This window comes from Hoplias malabaricus, chromosome 4, assembly GCF_029633855.1.
Source record: "Hoplias malabaricus isolate fHopMal1 chromosome 4, fHopMal1.hap1, whole genome shotgun sequence".
In the NCBI taxonomy this organism is placed as follows: Eukaryota; Metazoa; Chordata; class Actinopteri; order Characiformes; family Erythrinidae; genus Hoplias; species Hoplias malabaricus.
Genome location: NC_089803.1, coordinates 42387680 through 42414821, shown reverse-complemented (window position 1 = coordinate 42414821; position 27142 = coordinate 42387680). Strand labels below are relative to the sequence as shown.

The 27142-nt window shown below is 38.9% G+C and overlaps 1 protein-coding gene across 1 annotated transcript in view; it reads left to right on the top strand.

Moving 5' to 3' along the window:
* Window positions 1-26038, top strand: part of hgfa (hepatocyte growth factor a) — a 33359-nt gene extending 7321 nt beyond the window's left edge. Inside the window, exons 4-20 of the mRNA XM_066668844.1 lie at window positions 2473-2617; window positions 4151-4263; window positions 4755-4869; window positions 8801-8943; window positions 9777-9897; window positions 10910-11028; window positions 13330-13495; window positions 14277-14410; window positions 14946-15039; window positions 18591-18727; window positions 19611-19640; window positions 20340-20448; window positions 20670-20744; window positions 22936-23073; window positions 23187-23293; window positions 24046-24188; window positions 24296-26038. Coding sequence (XP_066524941.1) covers window positions 2473-2617; window positions 4151-4263; window positions 4755-4869; window positions 8801-8943; window positions 9777-9897; window positions 10910-11028; window positions 13330-13495; window positions 14277-14410; window positions 14946-15039; window positions 18591-18727; window positions 19611-19640; window positions 20340-20448; window positions 20670-20744; window positions 22936-23073; window positions 23187-23293; window positions 24046-24188; window positions 24296-24478 — 2072 coding nt within the window. The 3' untranslated portion in view covers window positions 24479-26038. The remainder of the gene's footprint in view (window positions 1-2472; window positions 2618-4150; window positions 4264-4754; window positions 4870-8800; window positions 8944-9776; window positions 9898-10909; window positions 11029-13329; window positions 13496-14276; window positions 14411-14945; window positions 15040-18590; window positions 18728-19610; window positions 19641-20339; window positions 20449-20669; window positions 20745-22935; window positions 23074-23186; window positions 23294-24045; window positions 24189-24295) is intronic.
* The last annotated feature ends 1104 nt before the right edge of the window (window positions 26039-27142 follow it).

The following is a 27142-nucleotide window of genomic DNA, read 5'->3' as shown; positions in this document are numbered from 1 at the left end:
GATGATTCAGACTGAAACTATTAAGTAAATGTCAAACCGATGTCTGTCTTCATTACTGCCATAAATGTTATCTTCAGTATTTTATATATATATATATATAAGTTCCCCGCCTCTCTTCGAGGAGAAAGATCCATCCAAATCTAATAAGCGAGGCCTAGGATAAAGAGTCGTACGGGCAGCACGGGAGAGGAATTTAAAGAAGAGTCTAATTGGAGCGCTGAAGGAAAAAGATCAGTGTTAGAATAGCTGCATGATATGAACCAGATGTTCTCCCATGCAGTCTGAACATTAATAAACCTGCTCTCATCAAACCAATATAGCCACAGGAGTCGCAGTGCCGCTCAGAGGGAACACCACTTCAGACATTAGCCTTTATTCACATCTGTCAGACTGCAGTCGTACAGAACCACAGCTCTGTTTAGCACACCTTATTTAGCTCATGAGCTTATTAACAAGACCTTCATAAGCTTGGGTTAGAGAAAGGAAAATACTAATAATCTCTTCAAGCATTTACTTCTCTAAGCCAGGGGATTGGGTTTCATTGTGTAAACATTGGAAACATCTGTAGATTACAATTCACTGTAAATAAACCTAACAACATGCCCAAATCCACATTCCATTACAGGATAATGGCACAACAGAATCTGTGTGTGAGTAGGGTGAGAGTTTATGAGATTAATCTCTATAGCCAAAAGATCCTTTGTCTGTTAAGTGTGGACTATTTTATTGGAGATATGTGGTCTTTTTACAATGGCTGTCATGTGAGTCTGTAAGATGAGCTTAGTGTAAAATCTGACTCATAACTTGCCGATGAACTTGCAGGTGAATTCATTAGAGACAGGCACTGGGGTGCAGCAGAAGTTCCCAACTAAAGTATACTGCTTCTCTATTATTTACTTCTTATGATCATTTTGAAGTTCATTAGTTGTAAGAATAGTGTTTTATTCCAAAGAAATAATACAAATCATGGCACTGGTATATTTTTAGTCTGTTACAACTAAACAGTCATTGAAAATGTACTTAAAATGTTTTGAAGTATTTTGGTGCTTAAGTGTATTTGAGTATGATTTGGCTAGACTAGTGACTAAATGGTATTAATTTTGTCAGCTGTTTCTACACAAATGTCAATTTAAAATAACATTTCCTCAAAGAAAAAAAAAAAAGAAAAGCAGAAGATTTTTTGCTCAGCTCCTGCCATTTAAATGAGGCCTGGGGAAGTTTCCTGCACAAACCCACATTATACAACTTATTAGTTAATAGCAAGATTTAGGAGTTGTAAAAACAAAATCATCATACTCTGTTAGATTCCCACCTTTTTTCTACATAACTGCACATTATATATATATAACTGCCCAAGCCTGGATAATTGTCATGACAAACATGTTGAAAATGGTTGAAAAAGGTGGGGGGTGCTTGTTCCACTGAGCAAAACTGACTGAGATTAAATGCATTAATGCTAACAACACTTAATGCTAACGAAGCTTAATGCTAGTGTAATACTAGCATTTGTTTATTCCAACCCTGGTACTCTATTGACTCTTGTCACACTTCAGGATTTGACACAGAAGTAGGACTTCACATCACAGCAGCTGTTTGGTGGAGCACTTTGCATATTCAAAGAGGAGCAAGCTTTGTAAGGGCTACAGGTTTTCTAAAAAAAATGTATTGCCAACAATGTTAGAAAAAGGTCAGGTGAAGGATGTTAATTCACAAATTAATGCAGCAATGTCTGTATCTTTTAAGCTGGTAATAAATATAACACAGGTCTCCTTTCTCTTCAAGATCTGGCCACTTGCAACATTTTTATTCATATTTATATTACACCCAGACTGCACAACACTGTAATAAACATTAGCAGCTAATATTTTCTGAACTCCCCGATCAACTCCAGAATGTGTACTTTTGAAATTTGCAGTCCTTATGCTGCTTGCTCCTCTCTGAATAGAAAAAAGAAAGCTCATTTATAAACACTGGCTTTGCTGGAATGTTGTTTTTTTTCTACTATGATGAGTTCACTGGATTGAATCCTGCATATGTTGGTGTTTTCTTTGCTAATCAGCTAATTGTGAAAGCTATCTTGAGTTGAAGATGGATCATTAGCCCAGATAAAACAGTAACATGTGTAGAACACAGTTACTCTTCTGATCTGCAGCCGTATGAGCTGAGTAGAAGGCTGCTTGGAGCATATTGTACTGTACTAATGACTTGTCTGCAAGTGAGATCACTCATGTTGTTGCGTGTGAGATAAAACATGGTTCGCACATAGTTGTGGGTTGACATTGCCAATGTGTCTTTGAAGCTGTGCGCTGATGTTAAGAGTGTGTCTGTGTGTATGTGTGTCAGAGTTTTCAGGAGCCTTCAGGGAGGGAGAATTAACCCAATGTGTGTAATACAGCAGGAAGGACACAGTCAAGGGTGTTAGACAATCTCTTTTATGAAGTGTGTGTGTGTGACCTCTCGCTGCTGTCTCAGTGTGTAGGAAGCAGACTCTGCAGAGGTATCAGAAGAGTGAAGACAGCAGACTGATATGTTCTGACTGCAGCCATTCTGCTCGAGTGAGGAGACTAGCGCTTGACGACTGTGCTCAGAAATGCAGCAAGAGCAAAAAATCATGCAGGTAATGTTTATTCTATAATAACAACCATTTAAACTAATTTGTTGGTTCACTGTTCTGGACACAACTATCCAGCTACACTCACAGTTTGTATGTTCTCCATAGAAAAGGATTGCAAATTGAATAATACACTTTGGATAAGTGAGTAACATTTACATAGCACTTTTCTAGACATCTAAACTGCTTTACATTTTTTGAGACATTAGGAATTTTCCTCAAGCACAATCAATGTGCCATACCCTTCTGGACGGTGTGACAGCAGAAAAAAACATCCCAGTATGTTTACCGTCAGCTGTTTGGTAAAGAGATGTGTAGGCAAGCATTGTGTAAATGGGTATGTGGAGCAATGCACGTGTGTTGTTTAGAATGATGGTGCTCCATTCACTGCCATTGGGGTTGGCGGAATTTGTGCTTGTGAACCAGGACTAATCTTTCAACAACATCATTCCCTGACCTCACTATTGCCCTGATGCCTGAATGCAATTGATTACTCAGAGAAATCATCCAACATCTAGTGTAAATTCCACCTAGCAGAGAAATAGACACAGAAGGCCAAGTCACTGGACACTGAAATGTAAGTTTTGAAAGTTAAAGAAATGTGTCTGCAAAGATGCTTTCACAAAACCACTGGCTGACTAATGGTGCATTGGGACAGTGCTCTAAAAAAGCCATGAATTTCTGAGCTTACCACAAGCACATTGCAGTCAAGTCAAAACAAAATTGGACAAAGGCTGACAAAGTCAAAATCTGTGGACAAATTCTCATCCCACTATTCTTCTGAAATAAAGGACAATTGTTTTGGGCTCCTACGCTTTGGGGTGTAGATTACTTCAGATGTTGAAATATTTCTGTCAGTATTCTGACTTGATGGCATTCTTGTTGGACACACCAGTCCCAAAGGTATTGCCAAGTGTCCCATCATCATAGCCCAATTCTGAGAGAATTGATACGTATCTAGTCCAAGATTGGCATTTGGCATGGGGACTGTAGGGCAGGGGTGCACAACTCCAGTACTTGAGGGCTGGTATACAGCAAAGTTTGGTGATTCCTTGGCTCACACACACCAGATTCAACTCATCTGTTAATTGACAGGTTTAAGGGTTGTGTTTTAGCAGAGGAATCACCAGACTTTTCTGGATACCGGTCCTCCAGGACTGGAGTTGTAACTGCTCTAGTTGATCTAGATTATAAGTTATCATTTGCAGATGAACACTGAAATGCCCTTAGTTTGTTACGTTTTGATTAACTGACAATATTTCTTCGTAAAAAAGGACTATCCAAATGCACTGTGCTTACCCTGCTTACTTAATAAGATAAGGTGTATCATAAGGGGAAAAGGTTGGGTGTAAGAACATTTTCACAGTAAACAGAAGATGAGAAAGAAAAGGAAATTAAGCATGTTTTTTTTTCTCTCTAAACGTAAATTATTTCAAAACTGTATTTTTTTTAAACTAAACCTCTTCTTGTACTTAATCCACACCCCAACTGCTCTATTGCTCTCTCTTTCTCTCTCTCTCTCTCTGTCTCTCATGACAGGGCATTCAACTATGACCACATTAACGGGACATGCCACTTACTTTCATTCGACCGCTTCATGGAAGGCGCGCAGAAGGAGCGTCGGGCCAACCATGACCTTTATGAGAAGAAAGGTAAATATTTTGGTCTTGCACATTTTCTCGCATGCTTGACTTTTTCACTCGGCTCCCTGTTCTTCGAGAGCCTGACGATGCTGGGGTGAAAGTGGTGGCTGCGTTTGTTTAGGACTGAGATTGCAAAGTGTTAAAAAGTCCTGGACAGCTGTGTGTGCTCTGCGCAAATTCGTCTGACTCTGTAAACAAACTGCAGGTCTCTTCAACCAATTTAAAGACCTTTGGAAGCTTCAAGTAAACATGGAAGAAACCCCAAGGCAAACAAGCATGCTTATTAACTAGGTGGTTGCTGTTTGTAATTCCATTAAGAGGTTTCCTTTTTTTTAATGCTTTAAGGAGTTTAAGGACAGGATATTTTCACCTGCAGTCTCTTGCTAGATTCTTTCTTGGAAATTATGTTGAAGATTAAAATGTCAAGAAGGCCTGTGACTAGTAAACAATTCTATTCCCGCTTTGGATTATTAACATGTTTGTTTGCTGGTTCCCCACAGACTATGTGCGCGAGTGCATTGTTGGTTCTGGTGTAAACTACAAGGGAAGAAGGTCGGTTACAAAGAGTGGAGTCCCATGCCAAGCCTGGAATGTATCAGTACCCCACGAACACAAGTAAAATCTCTCTATATCCCTCTCCTTACCCTTTTCTCTTACTTCTGAATCCTCAAAAAGCCTCATTTGCAAATTTTCACAGGAACATCTTGCATCCTTTGGTGACTCATCTCTCTTTTTTTTCCAACCATTAATCACACAGAACCAACCGACGGAAGTCTGTAACACATCAACTGAATCTAAATTAGTGCCCATAAATATAAATAGTCTGAATAACTTTTACTCAAAGTTTAAGCAGTGCTTTGAATTTAGTGATGGTGGAATGTCCACTAATGGGGAAAATGTTCAGTAAGATCATCCCTTAAAGACCTTCTGAAACACTTATATAAATAATGCTCAAATAATATTGAATTATCAGTCTACAAACTCTTTAGCTTAAAGGTGACATTTGTGGTTTCCTCACCATTTGCTGCTCTCTAGCCATTGTGGCCTGATGTCTTTAAAAGCCCCACTGTCTTTAAATGGCCAAAAAAAAAAAGCAAAGGGTCTCTTCTGTGTGCTACGCTAGGCTTTGTCCTCTTTCTCTGCTCACAGCAGAAGCATCTTGAGCGTAAGACAATGGAGATAAATACAAATGATGAAAAGCATGAACCAAGATCAGGATATTACTCTTTTTCTGCTCCATAGGTGTGTAATACTGGGGTATTTATCTGATTATTTAAGGTGAAATGTCTCCAAATTTGGGAGACAGCTAACTGCATTACAGAAAGTGCTACAAAACTAAACAACTCGAGTTACAAATGTGTTTCTGTGGTAATTCAAACAGTGAGTTAAAACCTACAGACTAGTTGCATTTCAGCCACCTACAAACAACAGTCATAGTTTTCCACAAACACACCCTTCCACCTTAAAAGACCCAGCACTTCTGAATGTAAACAAACCAGAGAACAGCATTTCCCCACAATCATAGATATCCCCTTTCATTTTTTTATTGAGCATGTTTTCTTCTTCTTCATTATCTTCTTTTTTTTTAGAGTCTGGTAAACACAGTTGTTGCTACATTAAGTGATTTACAAGCATTGCCTTTTCAAAACCTCCAAATAATTTTAGATTTCTTTAATTTGTGTGTTCTGAAATTGTATATCTGTAAAATACTTGTATCTGTAAAAAATAAAACATCAATGTCATATCAGTGCTTTATGAGGAAAAAATAGATTTGGGTTCCTACCAAAAAAAATAAATTAATGAAATAAATAAAGAGCCCCAGTGGCTTGGAGTAAGTTAAGGCATCCACTGTGTGTGTAGTGAGATGAGTCCAAAAGCAGGAGCTAGGTGGGTTATTGTGGTTGGCCACCGCTAAGTTATCATTAGCCAGGAGTTAGCGCTGTAAGCTATGCTGCTTACGAGCTGTATTAAGAGTTTTCACTGGAGGAAGGATTTATGAACTGAAGTCATGTCCTGTCTGCTCTCCAGCTGGGCTCACAAAGCCGCAGACACAAGAAAACACAAGTCTCAAACACACATGCTTGCCCAGCCCACCCCCTCCCTGAGGACTGCCTCCACTCCTCTCTCTTCCCTCCACACTGGACCAGACTCTCGTTTATTCATGGGACATCAGTGCTGTGTTTCTGCCTGTCTTTATTCTATTCCTTTCTTTCTTTTTTCATTTCTTCTCTTCCTCTGACTCACTCCTATGTGATAAGATCACCTAGAACTCCTCACATTATTCTGCATTCAGTTAAATAGTAGTTGCATTCCCTGTACTGACCTGACCCCAGCTCCAAAAGCCCAAAATTAAGTCCAATCAAACCAAAGTAAAACAAGTCATCGGGCGCTACAAAACCCTCACAGAGATAGACAAAATATAAATGACTATGCCAGTAATAACAAAGTAGACTCACTGGCCTGCTTTTTAATTCCTCGTAGGCAAAAGTTTAGAGCACTTTAAAGTAGTAACCTTTAATAATTCTTCAATTCATTTCTTATTAAAAGTATATTTTTTCAGATGTGAATATCATTCATTACAGCTAGGAATGTGCATTTTTAAATGATAATCAGAATAGTCCATTCTTTGAATGCAAGTTGGTGGATAAAAGCACCATACATAATATAGAACAGTACATGCTTCACATGAATAACATACTAACATTTCTACCACATTTCTACCAACTCCTAGTTTCTACAATCACTGTTCACTGCATTTACACCTGCATTTTGTACTTCTGCAGTTCATTTGTTGCTTCATTCCCTGTTTGTCAATGGTCAGGACCGCCACAGAACTACCAAACAGTAGGTAATATTTGGGTGGTGGATATTTTTGATTGGTGGACCAATCTCAGTTCACCAGTGACTCTTGAGGGTTTAAAACTCCAGAGGCATTGCTGTGTCTGATCCACATATAACAGCACAACACACATTAACTCCCCACCACCACATCAGTGTCATTGCAGTGCTGAGAATGATCCACCATTCAAATCATACCTGTTTTTTTTGTGATCTTCTGTGGGTCATGACCATGGAATAACAGGGTGAATGAGATGGACTACAGAAAGAAGGAGGTGGTAGTAAAGTTAAGGCTGATATATTATTCTGCATACCTAAAACATTATCTACATGCTACAGAGGAGGGCCTATCTAAATGCATTTCTCTAAATTCAGACTGACAGTTGAATACAGGGCTTTGGCGCCCTTATAGAACCGGCTTGGTGCCAAGTGTTGACCAAATGCAGTCACCTTCTGTAAATATACCCTAGAAATGGTGTTGAGTTTAAGCCCTCTTTGTGTGAAAAGAACGAGAGAGTTCTGGACCGTCTGCTTGAGCCTCAGAGGGACGAGGCCTTTGGCAGACACTGTAGAGTCACTGGCTAACATCTGTTAGCACAGAATCATTAGCGTTGGAGCACTCCAGCTTCATGCGGATGCAGCTGTTACTGGCTCCATGTGCTGCTTTTAACAGATTCAGTCCAGTACATCACTTTAGGCTTTTCCTCATTACACCAGTGTTGAGAATCTTCTGGCCTTGCTCTACATGCTCTGACACTGGTAGAGCCCTTGCTTAGCCATAGGTCATGGATCATTCTGGCTGGCGGTGTTATGATGCAGTAGAATACGCACTGGAAAAAGAAGGTAGTTTGAACCTGAGCTCAAAGGAAAGGTCAGTTCAGATTGATTCCCGTCATGACCAAAAAAGGTCATGTCTAAATCCTGCTTAAGAAAAGTTTATCTGTGTAAAACACTAGCAATCTGTTGTTTCTTAAATATAACACATTGCTGTAAAAAATGGCACAGTCTGAGAGAAACAGCTCAGGTTCAAAAAGTTAAAATATACTACTTATAATAGCAATCTCAGAGGAAAATCTTATTGCTCACGGGTTTGTAATGGCTCAGGAGACGTAATGATAATTCTTCTAAAAGTCCATAGAATAAAAAGAATGAGAAAAAAGGAGACATGAGAGTCGCAAGAGAGATATAAAGGAGATCAGTTATAGATGGGGTTTTAGTTTAGGTTTAAGTTTGGTTTCAAAAAGTTAAAATAAACATTTTTGCAAAATTGTCGCTGTTAGCACAAACATTGAATATAATTAAAGGGCAATTTAATAGATTCCATTATTATTAAATTTTTAATACACTTTAGAGTGCTAGTAATACAAAGAAATACAGGAGTGTCCCAACGGCTACACTCTCAGAAAAAAAGGTAATGTACAGGTACATTGTTGGACTCTAAAGGTACAAACAGTGTAAATATACATTTACAGTGGTGTTAGAAGGAGAAGAGAATATTTGTAAGATTTCATTATAGAAATGTATAAAATAAAATAACATAAGTCCTAGAGATAAAATTTGGTGCATGAAATCAACACAATTATAATAGAATAATGTATAATTATGTTCTCTAATTAAAGGTCCTGGATATGTACCCCTGAGAGTGCCAAGAGCACAGAGACAGAAAAAGGTGTGGGAAATTCACTGCTGCTCTGCTTCTCTTTAACAGTTATAAACCTACCAAGCACAGGAAGTTTGATCTGCGTGAGAATTTCTGCCGTAACCCAGATAAAGATGAGAGTGGACCCTGGTGCTTCACCAACTCTTCAGAGACTAGATATCAGGAGTGTGGCCTGCCCCAGTGCTCAGAAGGTTGGAGAATATTCTTTCAATTATTATTTTTTTTTCCAGTCATATGGAACGTTTAGACATTTTGTGAGGGTGTACAGCATGCTGAGGGACTGTATGAAGTTGAGTTTACTGTATTATTGTATAAGTAACACTTTATAATAAACGTAAATTAATTTACGATACTCAAGACAATATTGTGCCTTAACAAATGGTTAGGTAATGCCACAATTAATCACTAAGGAAAGCTAAGAAACAAGAACTACCACTGACTAGCAATATTTATTATTTCATAAAATCCTAAAATAATACCAGCCTTTTTTGTTATTACTTAATCATCAATTGTCACTTTAATTAATCTTGTCGTAATGTTTATTATTTTATTATTACTTAATAAACTCTTAGTTACCGTTAATTAATGTACCCTTATAGTATAGTGTTACCATTTCATGTGATATTGGATTTTATAGACTTATAACCTGCAGTCTCTTAGCACTATTGTGAGCTATAGCTATTGTACAATTCAGTGTGTACAGCTTCAGAATATAGCCCATCTGTTGTTATGCCTAGTCTTATTCAGTTACACCATGGTCTTATATATCCTTGGCCAGTTTCTGACTTCAGGATTGCTGTGGAATGGATATTACATGGGGGGTGGGCTTCCAAAGTAATGCAATAACATTGAAGCTGGTTCAAGTTTATTATTATATTTATAAGTGAACAGCTAACAAAAATAAATGGGAATGGTCATTGGGGGTGTAAATTTGATTATACTTGTTCTTTGCTGTGTTATGTATATACATCTGAGTCTACAGGAATGTCTATTGTACATTCATAAGTGTGTATTGTGTGTGCAGTACAGTGTATGCAGTGCAATGGGGAGGCATACAGAGGTCCAATGGACCACACTGAGTCTGGGAAAGAGTGCCAGAGATGGGATTCACAGAGACCTCACAAACACAAGTACCATCCTCACAGGTATTACACACACACTCACAGCACAGTTAAAGGTACATTAAACATACTTATTTTCGGTCATCTGTGTTCTTTCATTACTATACCTAGAATGCATTTCACAAATACATCATGGGGCCTTTGGAATCATTGTGAAAATAAATCTAACTGCTAGCAAAGCCAGCGTTTCTATTTTTCACCTTATTAATTGTTTATTCAGCCTAGAAATGATCACCAGAGATAGGCTTTCAATCAAAGATAAATAGCCAAACCCAGGGATCTAGATATCCAAATAATTACATGTGCTACTGTTTAGTTTGTTGTACTGCCAATGTGATGAATGTGTCCTTCGTTATGCCCTTTTAGTAAACTATTCTGCGCACTATAATGATAATTTGAAGGCTTTAACTACAGTTATAAATTAATTCTTTCATTATCTGAAACCGCTTATCCAGTTCAGGGTCACTGTGGGTCCAGAGCCTACCCACAATCACTGGGCGCAAGTGGGAATACACCCTGGAGGAGGCACCAGTCCTTCGCAGGGCGACACACACTCACACATTCACACATACAGTGACACCTAGGGACATTGTTAAGTAGCCGATGTTGGAGGAAACCAACACGGATATGGGGAGAACTCTGGGAACCCACAACCTCTGGGACCTGGAGCTGTGTGTCAGCGTTATACAGCTATAGGAAAATAATTAGCTTCCAAGGAGTAGTGTTATCTCTTTTTTTAAAATTAGGCGTTCATTAGTTAAAAAAAAAAAAAAAAAACGGTAACAATCTAATATCCCAAACTGAACAGTCACCACTGCAGTTTTCAAACAGTTCCCCCTCTTCAAGATGCTTAATTAGAACGTTTTTCTTGTCTTCAAACAGGAAAATTTTGCTCATGAGAAAGTTGTAAGATGCAAGTAAGCATGTTTGCAACAGATGTAGAGATGATTTAGTTTTTGGTTTGATCAGATTGTCAATTTAATTTATATGTCAGTTCCACTCACGCAATTAACGTCTTTTTTGTTTTCGTTCACAGGCACTCCGGCAAAGGACTGGATGATAACTACTGCCGCAATCCCAATAATGACGTGCGTCCATGGTGCTACACCATGGACAAGAGCACACGCTGGGAATACTGCAACATCAGTGTGTGTGGTTAGTTCCTCTTCACTTTCTCACACATACACAGGAAACCAAATTCTCAGAGGGGCCTGCCCCATCTCATAGAGCTGTGCATTGTTATAAGTTCATCTCATGCTGTGTTGGCATGTTGTGATGTATGGGAAAATGATTTAATTGGGGCTAGTGCTTGAGTTATGCCACAGTGTTTTATGTTGCAGTCTCAGATGTGTTCTTGTTTATGTGAGGCTTGACGGCGATGATTGACTATATCATTAAATAAGACTTTATTTTGGATGTGTGTATGGCTGTGTGTGCATGTGGGTATACCCCATGGAGCCTGTGGGCAAACGGGGATGACATTTGGGGCAGTGCTGTTCGGGTGATGGAATATATAGATGCAGCGCATGGAATAATACGGAAGCTCATGGTTTACTCTTTCAGTGCTCTGTGTGGACAGCAGCACCTAACCATTCAGCTGCCAGGCAAATGCTAATTTTTGTGCTCAAGAGAACAAACTGTAATAAAAACATTTTGCTTTCTACAGTGATTCAAATCCAAGTTGTTAAAGTTGTTATCCGAGTGCATGCTGCAAAAGCCAAGAAACTTGCAGTCCTTTACAAATATTACAAAAATAACAGAATATTAAATATTACAACTATTCCTTACAGCTCTAATCAGGTTACAGGAAATGGTTGTTGTAGTGTTAGGAGTCTTTCCCAAGGGCTTTTATTAGTTTAATATGCACTTAGGCAGAGAATTGGTAGCTGGTCTGTTACCCACTACGCTACACTATTGCTAACACACCAGTTTGCTTATTTAGCTTAGCCTATACTAACGTTAAGATATTATAGCTATTAACTAGCAAAGCTTTAGCTGAAAGTAGCTGACATGCTGAAAGTCTTCTGAAAGGATACATTGTAGTTCCCGCTATTGTTTTACCTCAATACCATACTTTTTATTTTTAGTGATTACAGTTACATAAAACAGCAGAATTCACAGAATCAGAAACCACCGGCAAGGCAAATCTGAGAAAATGTATGAATGCTAATTCATGATGCTAATTATTAGCCATATCATCCATTAGTTATGATGCTTATATTAGCATCAAAATTAAGAAGCCAACATCGAATATACTTTGGCTCATTTGTTGCTTTTGGGGTATATAATATTATGTATTTCTACCTGTCTGTAATTCAAATGAGTTAATCACATTACAGGCCAGAATAAAAGTTTGTGTCTTATATATTATAGTGTTCTGTAATATATTGCTAACATATTTGTATGTATCATTGTTTCAGTTACATAGAGTATCAGTCAGTGAGATATTTATGACACTAGTCCTGGCAGCATTGAGCTTCTGAAGGAGAAGTGCTTGGGTCTTTCTTCATGTTAAGTATAAAGGCAGTGCTTAGTGGTCTCTTCCAGTTATGTAGAAGTATTTTATGATGCTGCATGTCTGGCTAATTCAGTAATACGTGGTGGATGGTTGTGGGAGTTAATGTTTTGGTAAAGACTTATAATTACAGAGAGAAATGGGAAATGAGAGTTTGACTGAGATTGAAAGCTGTAATTAGTGAATACAGATTAGACCTTTAATCTCCATTCACTAATTGTTGGATTTAAAGAGTCATGGATGCTTTTAATTGAAGCAGCCTTGTTTGAGGTTTATTTACTACAGCGGATTTGGAGCAGCAAGGCGAGAGGTTTATGACATTAATTGCAGAGTGAAAACTATATGCATGTTTAAGACATTTTGTACATCAGTTAAAAGGACGATGTAGGATAATTTATGCTAACATCCCGTTCTCCCTTTCCACAAGTGTTTCTTATTAGCTGGGGATGATGAGACAAAACAAAACATGAATGAGAAGCCAAGCCTTTGTGTGTGTGTGTGTGTGTGTGTGTGTTTGTGTGTGTGTGTGTGTGTGTGTGTGTGAAACACATAATTTACTTTGGAATTTCAACTGAATGTTTCAAAGGTTTTGAGCAAGTTCTTGTGTGTGAGTCTATGCATGTGTGTGTGTATGTATCTGCATGGACATGTACAATATTTAGTTTGGCATGCCTCAGCATTCATCAGAGTGCAGTGGGGTGTTTTGGTGGCTGTGTACAGGTGCAACGGTATGCTATAAATCCCTCTGTCTGTGCACTATGTGGATTAATACTTAGAGCTGCGCAGCTGAGCGTGCCTCTAGATTAATGACGGAGCATCGTGGGAGTGAATGTGGTCTGGCAAATATGTTCCTTCTGTATCTATATCTATTTGTCTTCTAGCACAGAAAGATATGCAAGCTATGGTGAATCAATCTAACCTTTTCACCTCACTACGTGCAGATTCAGATCTTGAGGCCAATGAGGACGTGACCACGGCATGTTTTCGAGGTCAAGGGGAACGTTATCGAGGAACAGTCAACGTCACACCCAGTGGAGTGTCGTGCCAGCGATGGGACTCGCAGTTTCCACACAATCATTCTTACACCCCTCAAAACTACAAGTGCAAGTAAGTCATTTTTACCATCCTCAGTTACTCGGAGGGTAGTAGTTTGAACCAGACTGTGCAAGGATCAGACACAGCAGTGCTTCTGGAGTTTTTAAGCCCTGTGTCACTGCTGGTCTGAATATAGTCCACCAACCAAAAATATGCAGATGACAGAATCCCGTTTCCACTGATGATGGACTATAAACTGTGCAACAACAGATGAGCTACTGTCTCTGACTTTACATCTACAAGGTGAAACAACGAAAACAGGGTGAAAGGGGGAAAGTAAAGTATACAGAGCATCAAATGGACTATAGTCTGTCATTTTACTACAGGCTGCTCATGTGGAGCTGGAAGAGTAGACAGTGAGTGTAGAAACAAGGAGGTGGTCATAGCGTTATGTTTGATTGATACATAAGATATATGATTTAATGTTCAATATTATGTACATGTTAGGCTGATAGCAAATCACCATAGAGCTCTTCACTTCCAAGGGCTTAAAGGCCTTTGCATACCTACAAAACAAACAGCAAACTTGGATGCTGGAGCCTGTGGGTTTTTTGGGAAGTCTTTTGTGTGTCCTCCCACATTCGCACTGATTTATTTTGTTTCCTAGTTGAACTGACAGCTTGAGAAAGCTGGAGTTTGGTTGTGTTTATTTGATTGGTAGAGCAAGGATTTTCAGACCAAAAGAGTGAGCTTTGTATGGCAGACCAGTGAGTTCAAACAACTAAAGTGGGATGTTTCTTGTGTTTCATTTGAGATATGCAACCGTCCTACAAAGGATTTTGATGTGTTTCAGAGATCTGAGAGAAAACTTCTGTAGAAACCCAGACGGCTCTGAAATCCCATGGTGCTTCACTACCGACCCAAAAATACGTAAAGCCCTGTGTACCAACATCCCCAGGTGTGAGTCAGAAATCCAAGGAAAGACAGGTAAGACCACACACACACACACACACACACACACACACACACACAGTTTCATTTGTGTGCAAATAATAATGAGAAAAGAACAAAACAATCTCCACAGCAGAAATACCATAGGGCTGAAAATTTGGTGCAAATGTGCTTTCTAAAGAACCTTAACTTTTTTTTAGACACTGTTCTCACCAAAAGCTTTATCACGCCTACATCTCTCTCTCTGTTTCTCTTGCTCTCTCTCCCTCTCTGGTTCTGCTCAAACCAAAATCAGATGTTGGCACAGAGGAAAACTGTTTTTTTTCCACACAACCACCAGTTGTAAAGTGGTCTCTGACGTGAAATTGGCTCCAACCGCAAATAAAACCCTCATTCAAACATGCTTATTTCATGACAGCATGAATACAGTTTGCAGATCCATAAATGACCAAAGTTTAAATGTGTTGATGGTGTGGATTTTAGTGCTTTTCTGTGTGTACTGGAGCATGTGGTAAATATAGCCTGATGTATTGTTCTTGTTAAATTCATTTCTTCTGCGTCTGTATCCTAGAGTGTTATGAGGACAACGGAGAGAGCTACCGAGGTAACGTGTCAAAGACCAGATCAGGCATTCTCTGTGGACTCTGGTCAGACCACACCTACAGGTAAAGGACACCTAGCCTACAAAAGTCATCTATTGTTTGGAAAAACCGCATCCTTTACTTTATTCAACTTAAATGATCTGAATTCTGCCTGCCATGGAAAGGCTGTCCCCATATGGATTTGTTTTAGTTTAGAACTCATAATGAGGGCTAGAAAACAGACATGGAAAAGGAGCAGCATTAGAGAAGTAGAACAGAACCGCTGTCCAGCAGATTGGCGAGGCCTATTGTGCTCTTCTTCATGCCAAACCTTTCAGCAGTGTGGTCTTCAGCAATGCTGCACTCCGTCTGGGCACGCTTGATCAGTACTGGAATGTGGTCAGACATTCATTAAAATAAAGAAAATCGTTGCTGGCCAAAGAAAAAAAAGTATTTTTTTAATAGATAAACGTAAACAAAATGCTGTTATGTCAGCTACAGTAGCAAAGGAAGAAAATCTGGCAAAAACAAACAAACAAACAAACAATTAATGATATAGGTTTACAAACCTTAAAAATATAGACTAATAAAACACCATGTTGGAACATTATGTGCAAAAACACCTGGCAAATACTAAGACCACCACAATTAATGCATTAAATGTGGTCTTAAAAACATGAGATTATTAAATAAAAAGAAGAGATTATAAATAAAAACGAGATGTGTGCTAGACTGAACAATATATGCAGCATAACAGTAAAGTCACTGTTAAACCCAAATAAAATTGATGTGTTTGTCAAGTTTATACATACCAATTTCCAAATCACAGTCTATCCACAGAGAATTCAAAGAGACAAAAAGCCATCCCAATGTCATATTCCCAGTGCTTGTTAAAAGCTGCATGACTCTGCAAACTTGTATACTCAGAGGAGCAAAACTTTATCCTACCACTATTTTTTATTAGCCTGGCTGAGTAAAGTGAACTCTGACGTTCTCCTTCCTCTGCTACACTTTGAATATATGACATGATACTTAAACCAAACTGATCAAGGATCAAAACCAAGATCAAAATTTGCCTTGTAAATGACTTGTTTTTGAATCAAATGCTTAAAAACATTGTAGAAAATTTTCTACAATTTTATTCTTCATCTTATCTATAAATGAACTGCTGGGAGTTTCCAGAGTGTTGTGCCAGACGGTGTTGGATGTGAAAGTCTAACACAGTAGGCAAATAAGGGAAAAGCATGGAAGTGCCATACTTCAAACTGGTGGATAGTCCTCATCTATGTCTAATCAAATGTGCCATCATTGGCACTTGATGTCACTAATATCAGTAAATCAAGTGGTGTGTTTGATAAATGTGGTCTACAATCAGGTGATAATAAAAAGCTCTTTGGCTGCCAGACCATGATGAGCTGAGACTGCCCTCACTGTAAAATATGTCAGGGACTGCAGTCTTGAAACCTTCTAATAAGTCAAGTGTGTACAGTCAGCTGTGGTGAGGATATCTGAATGCATTATTAATACACTAGTGATGCTCACAGAAACCCAGAATAACCAGAAAAGAGAAGGCCACAAGGACAACACCACCACATTTGTACATCTGACAAAGTGAATACTTAAAATCTTGAGGAGTGCTTTTGCCCAGGAAACATCATGTTCCAGTGCCCTTGGCCTGGGCCTAGCTCCTAGACTTTGTTAATTTACAGGAATTTTAAAAGCCAAAATTGTGCAGACGGATGGACATGTTCCAGAGGTGACCCCCTGACCCCAGGAAGAGCCCCCCCTCCCTCTCTCGCGCCATGGTCAGATCAAAGCCAATCAGCTTCCTCGTGTGGCGGCCAGCCAGAGAGTCTGCCTCATTCAGGGTCAGCAGGTCAGCTCTGAGAAAGCTCAGCCGCCGCTCGCTTCAGGGAGGAAGAATTACCCTCTCCTTCTCTATCCATCATTTCTTCCTACTCATTTATCACTCTGATCCATCCAAACTCCATCAAACACTTTGCTCTCTTTGGGCTGATGCTGTGGAGGTTGCTTAGTTCTCTTCAGCTACTCCGTGTTTTATTGCAAATGCTCAAAACCGGAACCACCATCCTTCTGGTGGAAAAAAGCATAAAGACTCTTCTCTGTCCTGACTCCAGGTGGTGGGACAAACTTCCACAGGCTTCAAAAACAAACTCAGGATCCCAACATTTCTTGAATTGCCTTGTATTGCACTTAGGTTTAACCTCATGTATTGTGTGTCTTTATTTCTATGTATCAGCACTGACCTTTTGCTTCTAGCAGTATCTTAGCTAGGATGCTTTCGACTCTTACCTATTTGTACAAGCAGATGTCACTTTTCCACTGCATGCTACCTACACAACTCACTACTAATCTGCATTTTTGCTTTTCCATTAGACAAACTGTTTCCAAGTCTCTGCTCGCTTGTGGTTCCAAGCGATCTGGTTAGGGACTAAATGTGATGTGTAAACCTTGCAGAGCGCTAACAGGCCAGAGAGACTCCTCAATCACAATGAAAAGCGAACATCAGGCACTAACTTGCCTTTTGTAAAATCTCAAAGTAGAGATCACATTTGTTCATATCCAACTCATAATGGCAGCTTGTAAAATTACACCGTGGACTTTTGAAGTGATGCACTGAGCTGTGTTCAGTTCCAAAAAAACAACAACAACATGCAAATACGCAATGAGAAAACTACACTTAACATTACCGCTGTCGTTGTTGGGGTTTCCAAAGTCTGCGGTTCCTGTTAGAGACTGATTTGGCTATCATTGGCTATATTTCAGGGGCAGCTGTTTAAGGGGAAAAGCTACCAAATACCAGGTCCCAGAAAGCAGAGTAAAGCCGAGTAGAGTTGGTACCATTCAGTGGAAAAGCACCAAAAGATGAACTGTTTGTGTTTACTACACTCAGATTAACAGCATCTTCTAGGGGCTCCCCAGTGATGCAACTGTTTGTGTTGGCCTATCACCATGAAATCACGAGTTTGATGATGTTTCAGCCATTCGTTGCCAGGATTCCAAGAGGAGAGAACAGTTGGCTTCGCTCTCTACCCTATTCAGTGTCTGTCATCTAGAATAACAGACCCGGGCATTTAGTGTTTTAAGCTGTCCACTGAAATTGGGTTAGCGGTAGTTTGAAAAGATGCAGTGGATGGCTTCAAATATCCCAGAGGAAACTGTTGCTGCCTTCTCTCTCCCAGCTTGGTAGCATTGTGTATTTGGGGGAGTAATAGCTGGAGGAATAACGGATGGAATGGGCAACAACTAAATTGGAGAGAACAAAATATATAGAAATAGTATTTGTAAATACTTGTAAGTATTTGTAATATTTGTCATTTCATAAATGAAAATGTCATTAGGTTTGAATTATTAAGAGAATGGTCAGCAGAATTTCACAGTGTTGTACAGAATGTATGTTTCTCAGTTTAGAGCAGAATCATGATGCTCCTTTTTTGAGGAACTGTGGGCAATTACAGATTTGAGAGTTATAGAAGAGTCAAAGTTTCCAACTCACCCTCCCTCCGTGCTTACTCTTACTGACAGCAAAATTGATTTTCTGCTTTTGTGAATGTGTGTGTGTGTGTGTGTGTGTGTGTGTGTGTGTGTGTGTGTGTGTGTCTGTTTGTGTGTAGTAGGCACACACGCTCTGAAGAGGCGAGCGCAGGGCTGCAGTTGAACTTGTGCAGGAATCCAGATAGAGATAAGCATGGCCCATGGTGCTACACTTCCAACTCCTCCATTCCCTGGGATTACTGTGGACTAGAGCGCTGTAAGTTTCATCACCCTCTTCTCTTCTCTTCTCTTCTCTTCTCTTCTCTTCTCTTCTCTTTTTTTAAATGGTGGTTCCCACCCACCCAGCGCTGATTTTTTGGAGTATGCCCCATATATTTTACTGCTTACCCCTGCTGTAATTAGCTCATTTACGAGCACTTCTGAGTTGAAGTGTTGGTCTTAAAAACCGGAATGTGCAGAACAGGTGTACTTCACAAACAGTGTGTGACCTCTCTAAAGCTCACATAGCCCAATGGCATCAAATCTTCACAGAAATGGTCCAAAATCTAAAGTGAATCCTTCTGAGAAATGTAGACTCTTTTATGTTTCCGCGAAAAAAGCAAGTAAACCTCCTAAGAGTACACTTCACTGAAGAATAAATGGATAAATAGGGGCCCAAAATACTTGAGAACATTGCTGTTATTGTGAGCATTTGACCTCAGCTATGAACAGTGAGCTAGTATGTACACTGTGCAAAGAGTGCTCAGCACTTTGGCTTTGGTGTGCAGCGTCATGCTCTAACACTAGACAGATGCAGACCTGAGCTGTGGTCATCAAGCTGTTCTGCCAACATTGCTGTCTACTGGCTTACTGCTCCTCACCCAGGCGTACTCACACTGCACAAAACACAGAAAACAGAGGCTTTCTGCTCCACCACGGCATTCATCTTCCTAATGGGAACCATGTCCTCCCTAAAAGTGGGATTATTCAAAACAAATTAGTTTTACTGCTGGATTATATCCAGATGTTGTTCTTAATGAATGAGATATCAGAGTGTTTACTCTGTGAGGAGTGGGGGGTCTTCGGCTTGAATGATTGTAAAACGGTATATGGACTTATAATTTTTTGTTTGTTTGTTTGTTTTTTGTGACTAATTTTAGGTAAAACGTCAAAGACTATCCATGTAAAAAGTAAGTACCTCACATGCCTCCATCTTTATGTTAGTCATATGTTGTTAAAAGTGAACATGACTACATAAATTGCATCTAACTTTTTATATGATTAAAATCATTATTCACATCCTTACCAAACACAGCTTCAGTTACTTTTAGGAACATTATAGCGTTTCATTTTTAATATATAATATGTCATATTTAACATGTGACATTTAATATATTAGCGGTCCACATTTACTGGGACCTTACTATCTTATAGGAGTCATTAATCCTGTTGGTCCTGTTTGATTCAGTGGCTTTTGTGTTAGTATCTCATCACAGTCCAAACAAAAACATTTATCTCCATTTTTGTCCATTTTTAATTCACTACATCATTTAAACCCTGCAGCTGTCCTTGACATTGCGTGAAAATTTCATGTTGAATGATTTAATAGAAATGCTCTTTTTATGTTTTACGTACTTGAAAGTTAAGAAGGTTTCTGCTTCTTCTCTAAAGTTACTATTTTGGAGATACACGTTTTTTAAGAGAGTAACACTATGCTTAAGTCTGATTCTGAGATTTGCTGTTCACTGTTTAATATAATTTAATCAAACATAGACAATTTTTCGTGTTATTTTGTGTTGCCAGACATAAGACATATCTCTGAATTCATATTATTCAGTAGTACTTACCTGCTGCAAAATATGACATTGTTTTTCTGTTCTTCACTCCAGCACCCGGGCCAAAGCCATCCTGCTTTGTACATAAGACCACACGGATTGTCGGTGGGACGCAGGTGCAATGGGCAGAGGACGGAAGCTGGGTGGTTAGCATTCAGAAAGGGTAAGCGGTTCCAGCATCCTGTTTCTTTTCAGTTCATCAAGCTCTGTTCACAAAATGGCTGTGGTTAAAAAATGCTAAGTTAAATTAATTAGACTCTTTGCATATTGACATGTTAAATATTTATAACATTACAAATTAATATTGAAATATTATCTTCAGTGCAGAGGTGTATTTATGACAGTGAGTCAGATTTTCTGAGGCTGTTATGTGTGTGCTGACAGGAACAGGCACTGGTGCGGTGGCTCTCTAATCAGAGAGGAGTGGGTCCTTACAGATCAGGAATGCTTCCCTTCATGGTAATGTTTGGTTTTATTCACATATTTTCTGAATGTTTAATTTCCTTTTTTTTAATATTATAATACCACTAAACTGTTGTTCAGTATTTTATATCTGTTGAAGTAAAGGACGTACAAGTAGAATTAACTAACATTTGTTACTTATTTATTTACACGCAAAGAGGCAATTTAATAAGCATTAAGCACTTTATAAACCAAAATAAATGGCATGAATATTAGCACATTGGCAGTGCTAAGTTTATCTAAAATTACAATCAACGTCATCATAGCATCTTTACGCTATTCCAATAAGACAAACTTAGTACTGCTCCAATGAAAATAAAGGACAACTGCCTATTTAGCATAAGAAGTCTGGCAGGAAAATTGGGGGTGGTGGGAGTGAAGGAACAGTACTGTTTCCTCCCTTAACATCCTAACATGACTGAGGTGCCCTTGAGCAAGGCACCTAAACCTAATGCACTAGTCAGTGTGTTTGTGTGTGCACCACCATGGATGAGTTAAATCCAGAAGTGCAATGACAATAAATGCTCATTAAGGTTTATGTTAAATAATTTTGCTATGATACATTCGTATAGTTATAGCAAGAGCATTGACATCTGATTGGATGTTTAGAGCAAAAATTAGAGCATAAATAAAGTGCTCATGAGAAAAATATGTCATTTAGGATCCAGAAAATGTTAATAACTTTCAAGGGGATTGAATAGTTTCACAAGACACTGTAAATCTTTTGCTGCATTGCTGAAAGAATTTGTCTATCTCTTTCTTACACTCTTCGTTTTCTCTCTCTTACCCTTACGTCTTGGTGTCCCTGACTGTGTTTCCCTGCGAGGTGCGGATGCGCAGTTTCCTGTTTATGAGTGGGTAGTGACAGGCTGATGTTTTGGCTCTGAGAGAAGCGCCGGTGCTCTGTTGGCCGTGGAGCTGTTTAGCCTCTGTGTGTTTGGCATGCCTCTGCTACCTGTGATGTATGCCTAGGGATGTGCTGTGGTGCTCTTCAAGAGAAAACCTTGTTGACCCAGAGCTGTTCTGGACAGAGGGAGCACGGGCGTCTGTGTTTTAGATCAGCTCTACATAACCCAGACCCACTCCCTCTCGGGCTTAGCTATCTCACGCATCTCAGGAAGAGGCAGGCCCATCCGCATTGCTCAGGACTCACCTCTGTGGCCCAGCTAGGGGAAAAAAAGAAGAAGATTGCTTTACCAGGGATGCAATCCAATGCATTGAGATATCTTTTCCCTATACGTGTAACATCAACATGTGGCCCTTTGTTCTGGAGAACATCTCTTCTCCTACTGTACGGCTTAAAGCCATAGACAAATCAAATCGTACTTTTCCCCTTTTCCTAGATGTTGCCATTTAAATGTGTTCAGATTTGTTTCTAAATTTAAAATATGCCTGTTTACCACCTACAGTGGCGCTCTGTAGAGTTACCTTGTATTTCCTCCATTTGAACAAGTTATCCGGGGAGGAATGATAAAGGTATGCTTGAATCAAGACACTCATGGGCCCTTGATTACTAGGGTCGGATGTAAAACCCCCGAACTTTAGGCTGTGCAGCAGTGGAACTGTAATATCTGAAGTGATGGAGCTACATTCAATACCAATGGGATCAGTTGGTGTGGCATTTGTGATACAAAACTCAGTACCTGATCTCACTTAAATTCTTATGACTGAATGACATCAAATTATTAATACCCTTCATTTTAGAAGAAATGCTGGATGAGCAGGTGTCTACAAACATTAGTCCATATTGTATAGATTAGATGTGGTTCCTGAGACTTGACGATGTTCTATAAAATATTTATCTGTTAGCTATAAAATAGAGCAAATTACAGACAAAATGGAGACCTGAAACTCTTCAGATGAATGCCACTAATGTTTTAGCCATGCAGCATACTTTATCCCCATTTATGATATATGCTTTATCATATTTGTATGTTATAACGTTTAGGACAGGAGTTCTTCGGCATACATTGCTGTTATGGATTAGCCTCATAGCTCCTGTGCAGAGCTTCCAATCAAACTACAGACACCTAACTTGGTAGATATATTTTTATATGTTGGTAGATATTTTTATTGTTAAATAATTTCCTTTGCTGCTCTTTTCCACACTCTTTTGTAACATGTGGCTGCTGTGTTTTGTCATGTGTGTGGGATGAGATGAATCATTTGCTTGGTGTGTGTTCCTCAGTGTTCCTGATCTTGGGGAGTTCAGCGTACATGTGGGCCTCCTCCACCTCAACACCTCCACACACGCGGACGGCCTCCACATTGCACACATGGTCTGTGGACCCGAGGGCTCCAACCTGGCCCTGCTCAAACTCGCCCGGTATGGACTACACATCACTCTCTTAATCATGCATTCATCAATGCACTGGTTCATTCAGTATCTTGGTAACTGACCCACACATGCTGTGTATTCATTTAATGTATTTTGTTCAGGCCGGCCCCTCTTTCAGAGCATGTGAAGACTGTGCAGTTGCCAGTGGCTGGATGCGAAGTGTCTGAAAACTCCCAGTGCCTCATGTATGGTTGGGGAGAGACGAAAGGTACCACAACTCGCATCAATGGCCCTCAGCTCTTTCTTCTCTCTGTGACATCAGTAAAATGCTGTTATTTTTTCTTCATGTTTGTTTGTATATCAGTGGTTTCATATTAAGCTAAGATTTGCAAGTCCAATTAAGACACAGTAAAAGGTCTAATTTTGGTATAAGATTTTGGTATAAAAAGGAATTTGTTTTGGCTGTTTGAAATTGTCTAACTTTTCTAATCATCTCAAAACAGTCTCAGAAGTGTCTATGCTGTTGATATTAAAATTCTGGGAAGGATTTTATTTTCTGAACCTGAATTTGGCACCTTTAAAAGCATATAGTCCATACCCTCATTGGCCTGACTATTCAAGGCCAACACCAATATATACATGAAATATTAGAAAGGACAAATAAAAGTCATAGAAATCTACTGGTTATCTTTGTGATGGCTATGTAAATATGCATATAAATAGAACTATAATTCACCTGTGTCTTATAAAACCCATGTAAATCTTCGGTTCTGGTCTTGTTTCATAGACTAAGAATGAAGTAGGTCTATCATGTGCATGTAAACATAGTAAAGATGATCCGTGTTTAGCCTACTGTCTTCTGACTACAAAAATTGCCATTGACTGGTTTGGCTGGTTTCACAAAACTCCAGGCCTAGACTTAAAATATATTTTTAACAGTGATTCACTTTTAGCACAATGACATTGTAATGTTGGCAAATAATGAGTATTTTCTTGATATATTTCCAATGGCTCCTTCAGGCACAGGTCATGAGGGCAGTCTGAAAATGGTGCGTCTTCCCATGGTCAGCAATGATAAATGCTCACAGATTCACAATGGAAGCCTGCCTATCACAGAGACCAAAGTCTGTGCTGGAGGACAGAAGGATAAGGGTGTGTGTGAGGTAAGCATCAACACCTTCTCCCTAAAAAATATTATATGTTTTTTTTTTCATTAGCTAGATTGGAGCATTAACACTCTAACATTCTCCCATTGGCCCACCTCTGACAGAAAGACTATGGTGGCCCGTTGGTGTGTCAGGAAAGAGAGAGCAAAGTCATCATAGGTGTGAGCATCCACGGCCGGGGGTGTGCCATTGCCCGGCGGCCTGCTATCTTTGTCAACGTGGCCTACTACTCAGAGTGGATCCACAAAGTTTTCAAACATTATTCTGACATTGAGACAACTTACTAGAACATTCGTCCTCACTTGGAAATCACTGCCAGTGTTCCATGCAATTGTGAATGCAGTTTTAGGACAACTAAGGTGGAACCATAAAAGAAGACAGCAATGGCAGTACATGAGCTAACATCTAATATGCAGCAACTAATTTTGCAAATGCCCAAGCTCACAACAAACATTATTTCAATAAAAGGTTTGTTGTGAGCAGACGTTCTACAATTGAGAGGCTGCAAAGAAAGCTCAACCTGCTAGAGAACAGAGACTTCTGAGAAGAAAAAGTTCAGTAAGTCCAGATAACATTTTCTCAAGGAGAGTTTTAAATCAACAAACAGCCAACAAAGAGGCCTAATTTGTTTAACTGGCCTCACACAAATCTGGACCACATGGAAACATAACATAGGAAGCAAAGGAAGCATCACAGTGAAAAACAACTGAAGGATGCATCACAGCATATTTCACCACAAGCATTGGACCAAAGCATTAAGGACTCACTCTCTATTGTTCTCCTGGAGATACTTGAATGTAATAATAACCAAAAGTATCCAACTCCGGATTGAGATTTGGTTATTCACCTTGAGGGCCATGAGGGCTTCCTTTCAGTTCCTAGGAGGTCACTGAGGAGTGTGGAAAATGGGAATTGGTTCTGGGGGCCGCTACAATAGTAGCACATTAACCAGCAGGGAGCCACGCCACTAGAATAAAGAACCACAGTCAGATTACAACATCACTATGCCTTTATATTTTGATAGACCAATGTTTAAATAAATTGCCTTAGTCTTATCTTAGAAGTGACGCTGTACATTTGGAGTTTGTTCAGTACGGAGAGTGTTACATAGCTTGTCTTGCTCCAGTGTGGAGCATATGGTGGCCCTTTTTGGGGCTGTGTTTTACTAAGTTTGGTTTAATTTTTGCTCTTGTGAGTATTTTGCTGGTACCCTATAGGTCTCATAGATCTGGCTCGCTTCTGAATATGTGAAGGTCTAACCATTCTCATGGTGTGATATATCTAAATGATAAGGTATTTATTTATAATAAAATCTTCATGATGGAGGATGATGAAGATTGTTCCAGCAATATTACGTTACAAAAATGTTAGTGCTAATTTCGGCATGAACTTAAAGAATAAAGACATGTCTTTATAGGATGAACAGAAGGGATAGTATATGTTTCAGAAGCACAACATATGTTTATGTACCATAATAAAATATTCTGGCACAAAGATAGCTCCCCACAGGTCTATAAACCATAAACGTCTCATTCTATATGAAGGATATGTGGAAGAAATTAACTGAAACACTGAGGTGAAAGAGCCGAAAACAGTTTTACAGGTTTACTTAACTGACACAAAACATACCATATTTATTTGAATGTTCATGGCCTTTTCATGAGCTAAATTAATGTAAATGTACCATTATGTTAATATTATTGTATATAAACTCTCCCACTATTATGTTGTTTCCATTTTGTAACCATTTTCTTTTCTAAATGTTGTCATTCACCTTCGGAGCTGCTACATTAGACTGACATGTCTCACCACAGCAAGTTATATTAATGTTTTTATATTTATTTTAAGAGGACAACTTCAGTGACTCAGAGTTTGCTGTTTTTTTTTTTGTGGTTTTTTTTGGTTTTGTTTTGTTTTGTTTTTTGTAAATAATTAAGACCTTTGTCAGACAATATGTTAAAAGCATTTGTAATGTTGAATTTTGTATTAAATTAAAATTGTACATAACTGATTTCAATATGATAAATTTGATCATTTCACATAAATGGCTATGGACATTTGTAATATTTAGTTCTAATTTTTACCACCACTTTCCACTGAACGTACCCAAGGTCCATTGTTATAGGTTTATAGACACCCCTTATAATTATGAATTCAGGGTGTTACATATTATACCCCTTTCCATAAGTAACACATTTTCCTGGGGTCTTAATGAAACATTTGTGACATGCTTTTGTCAAAATATCACAAGAATCAAACACCACAGCACAGTTCTTTTCCTGCTACACAGCCCTGTTAACCTTGACAGGTTTCAGTGCCTATTATTTTAAATGAGACCCAGCCTCAGCTCATTGGGAGCTCAGAGGGAGAAGTAGAAACTTTGTTTTTTATCCATTTTACCTGGTTCTCTTTCTTCTCAATACTTGCCTTTGTCATATTTTTTCAGCTCTCATTTCTTCACACTCGTATACATTTTTCTCTGTTTAACATTATCTTTGTAATCTCAAGAATAAGTGGATCCAGCATTGTGATTGGAGACTCAGACAAAAGGTAGGGCAACTCTAAAGTCTATGCATCTGAAAAAGGAATCTGAGCAAAATCAGAATAACAGGTTTTCAGAATTAGTCAGACCGTTAAAATTGACCCTTCTGATCCTCACATATATCTGTGTTCCTAGTATTATCTTAAAGTTAACACTGGAATACAGTATTGGTTAAAAACAGTTGTTAAGCCTGTCTAAATATTTTCCTCATTATTTAAGCATAGAAACGAAGATAGACAGATTCTGTTATTGACTTTCATGGTTCGTTATATTACTATTACCAGGCATGTGCACAGACATTTTTGGGGACAGGAGCTCAAGCCAAAATTAAGGGCATCCATTGCTACCCATTGTTGCCACAAGAACAAGAACTCAGATAAATGCCCATCAAACATCAAAATACTTTTGG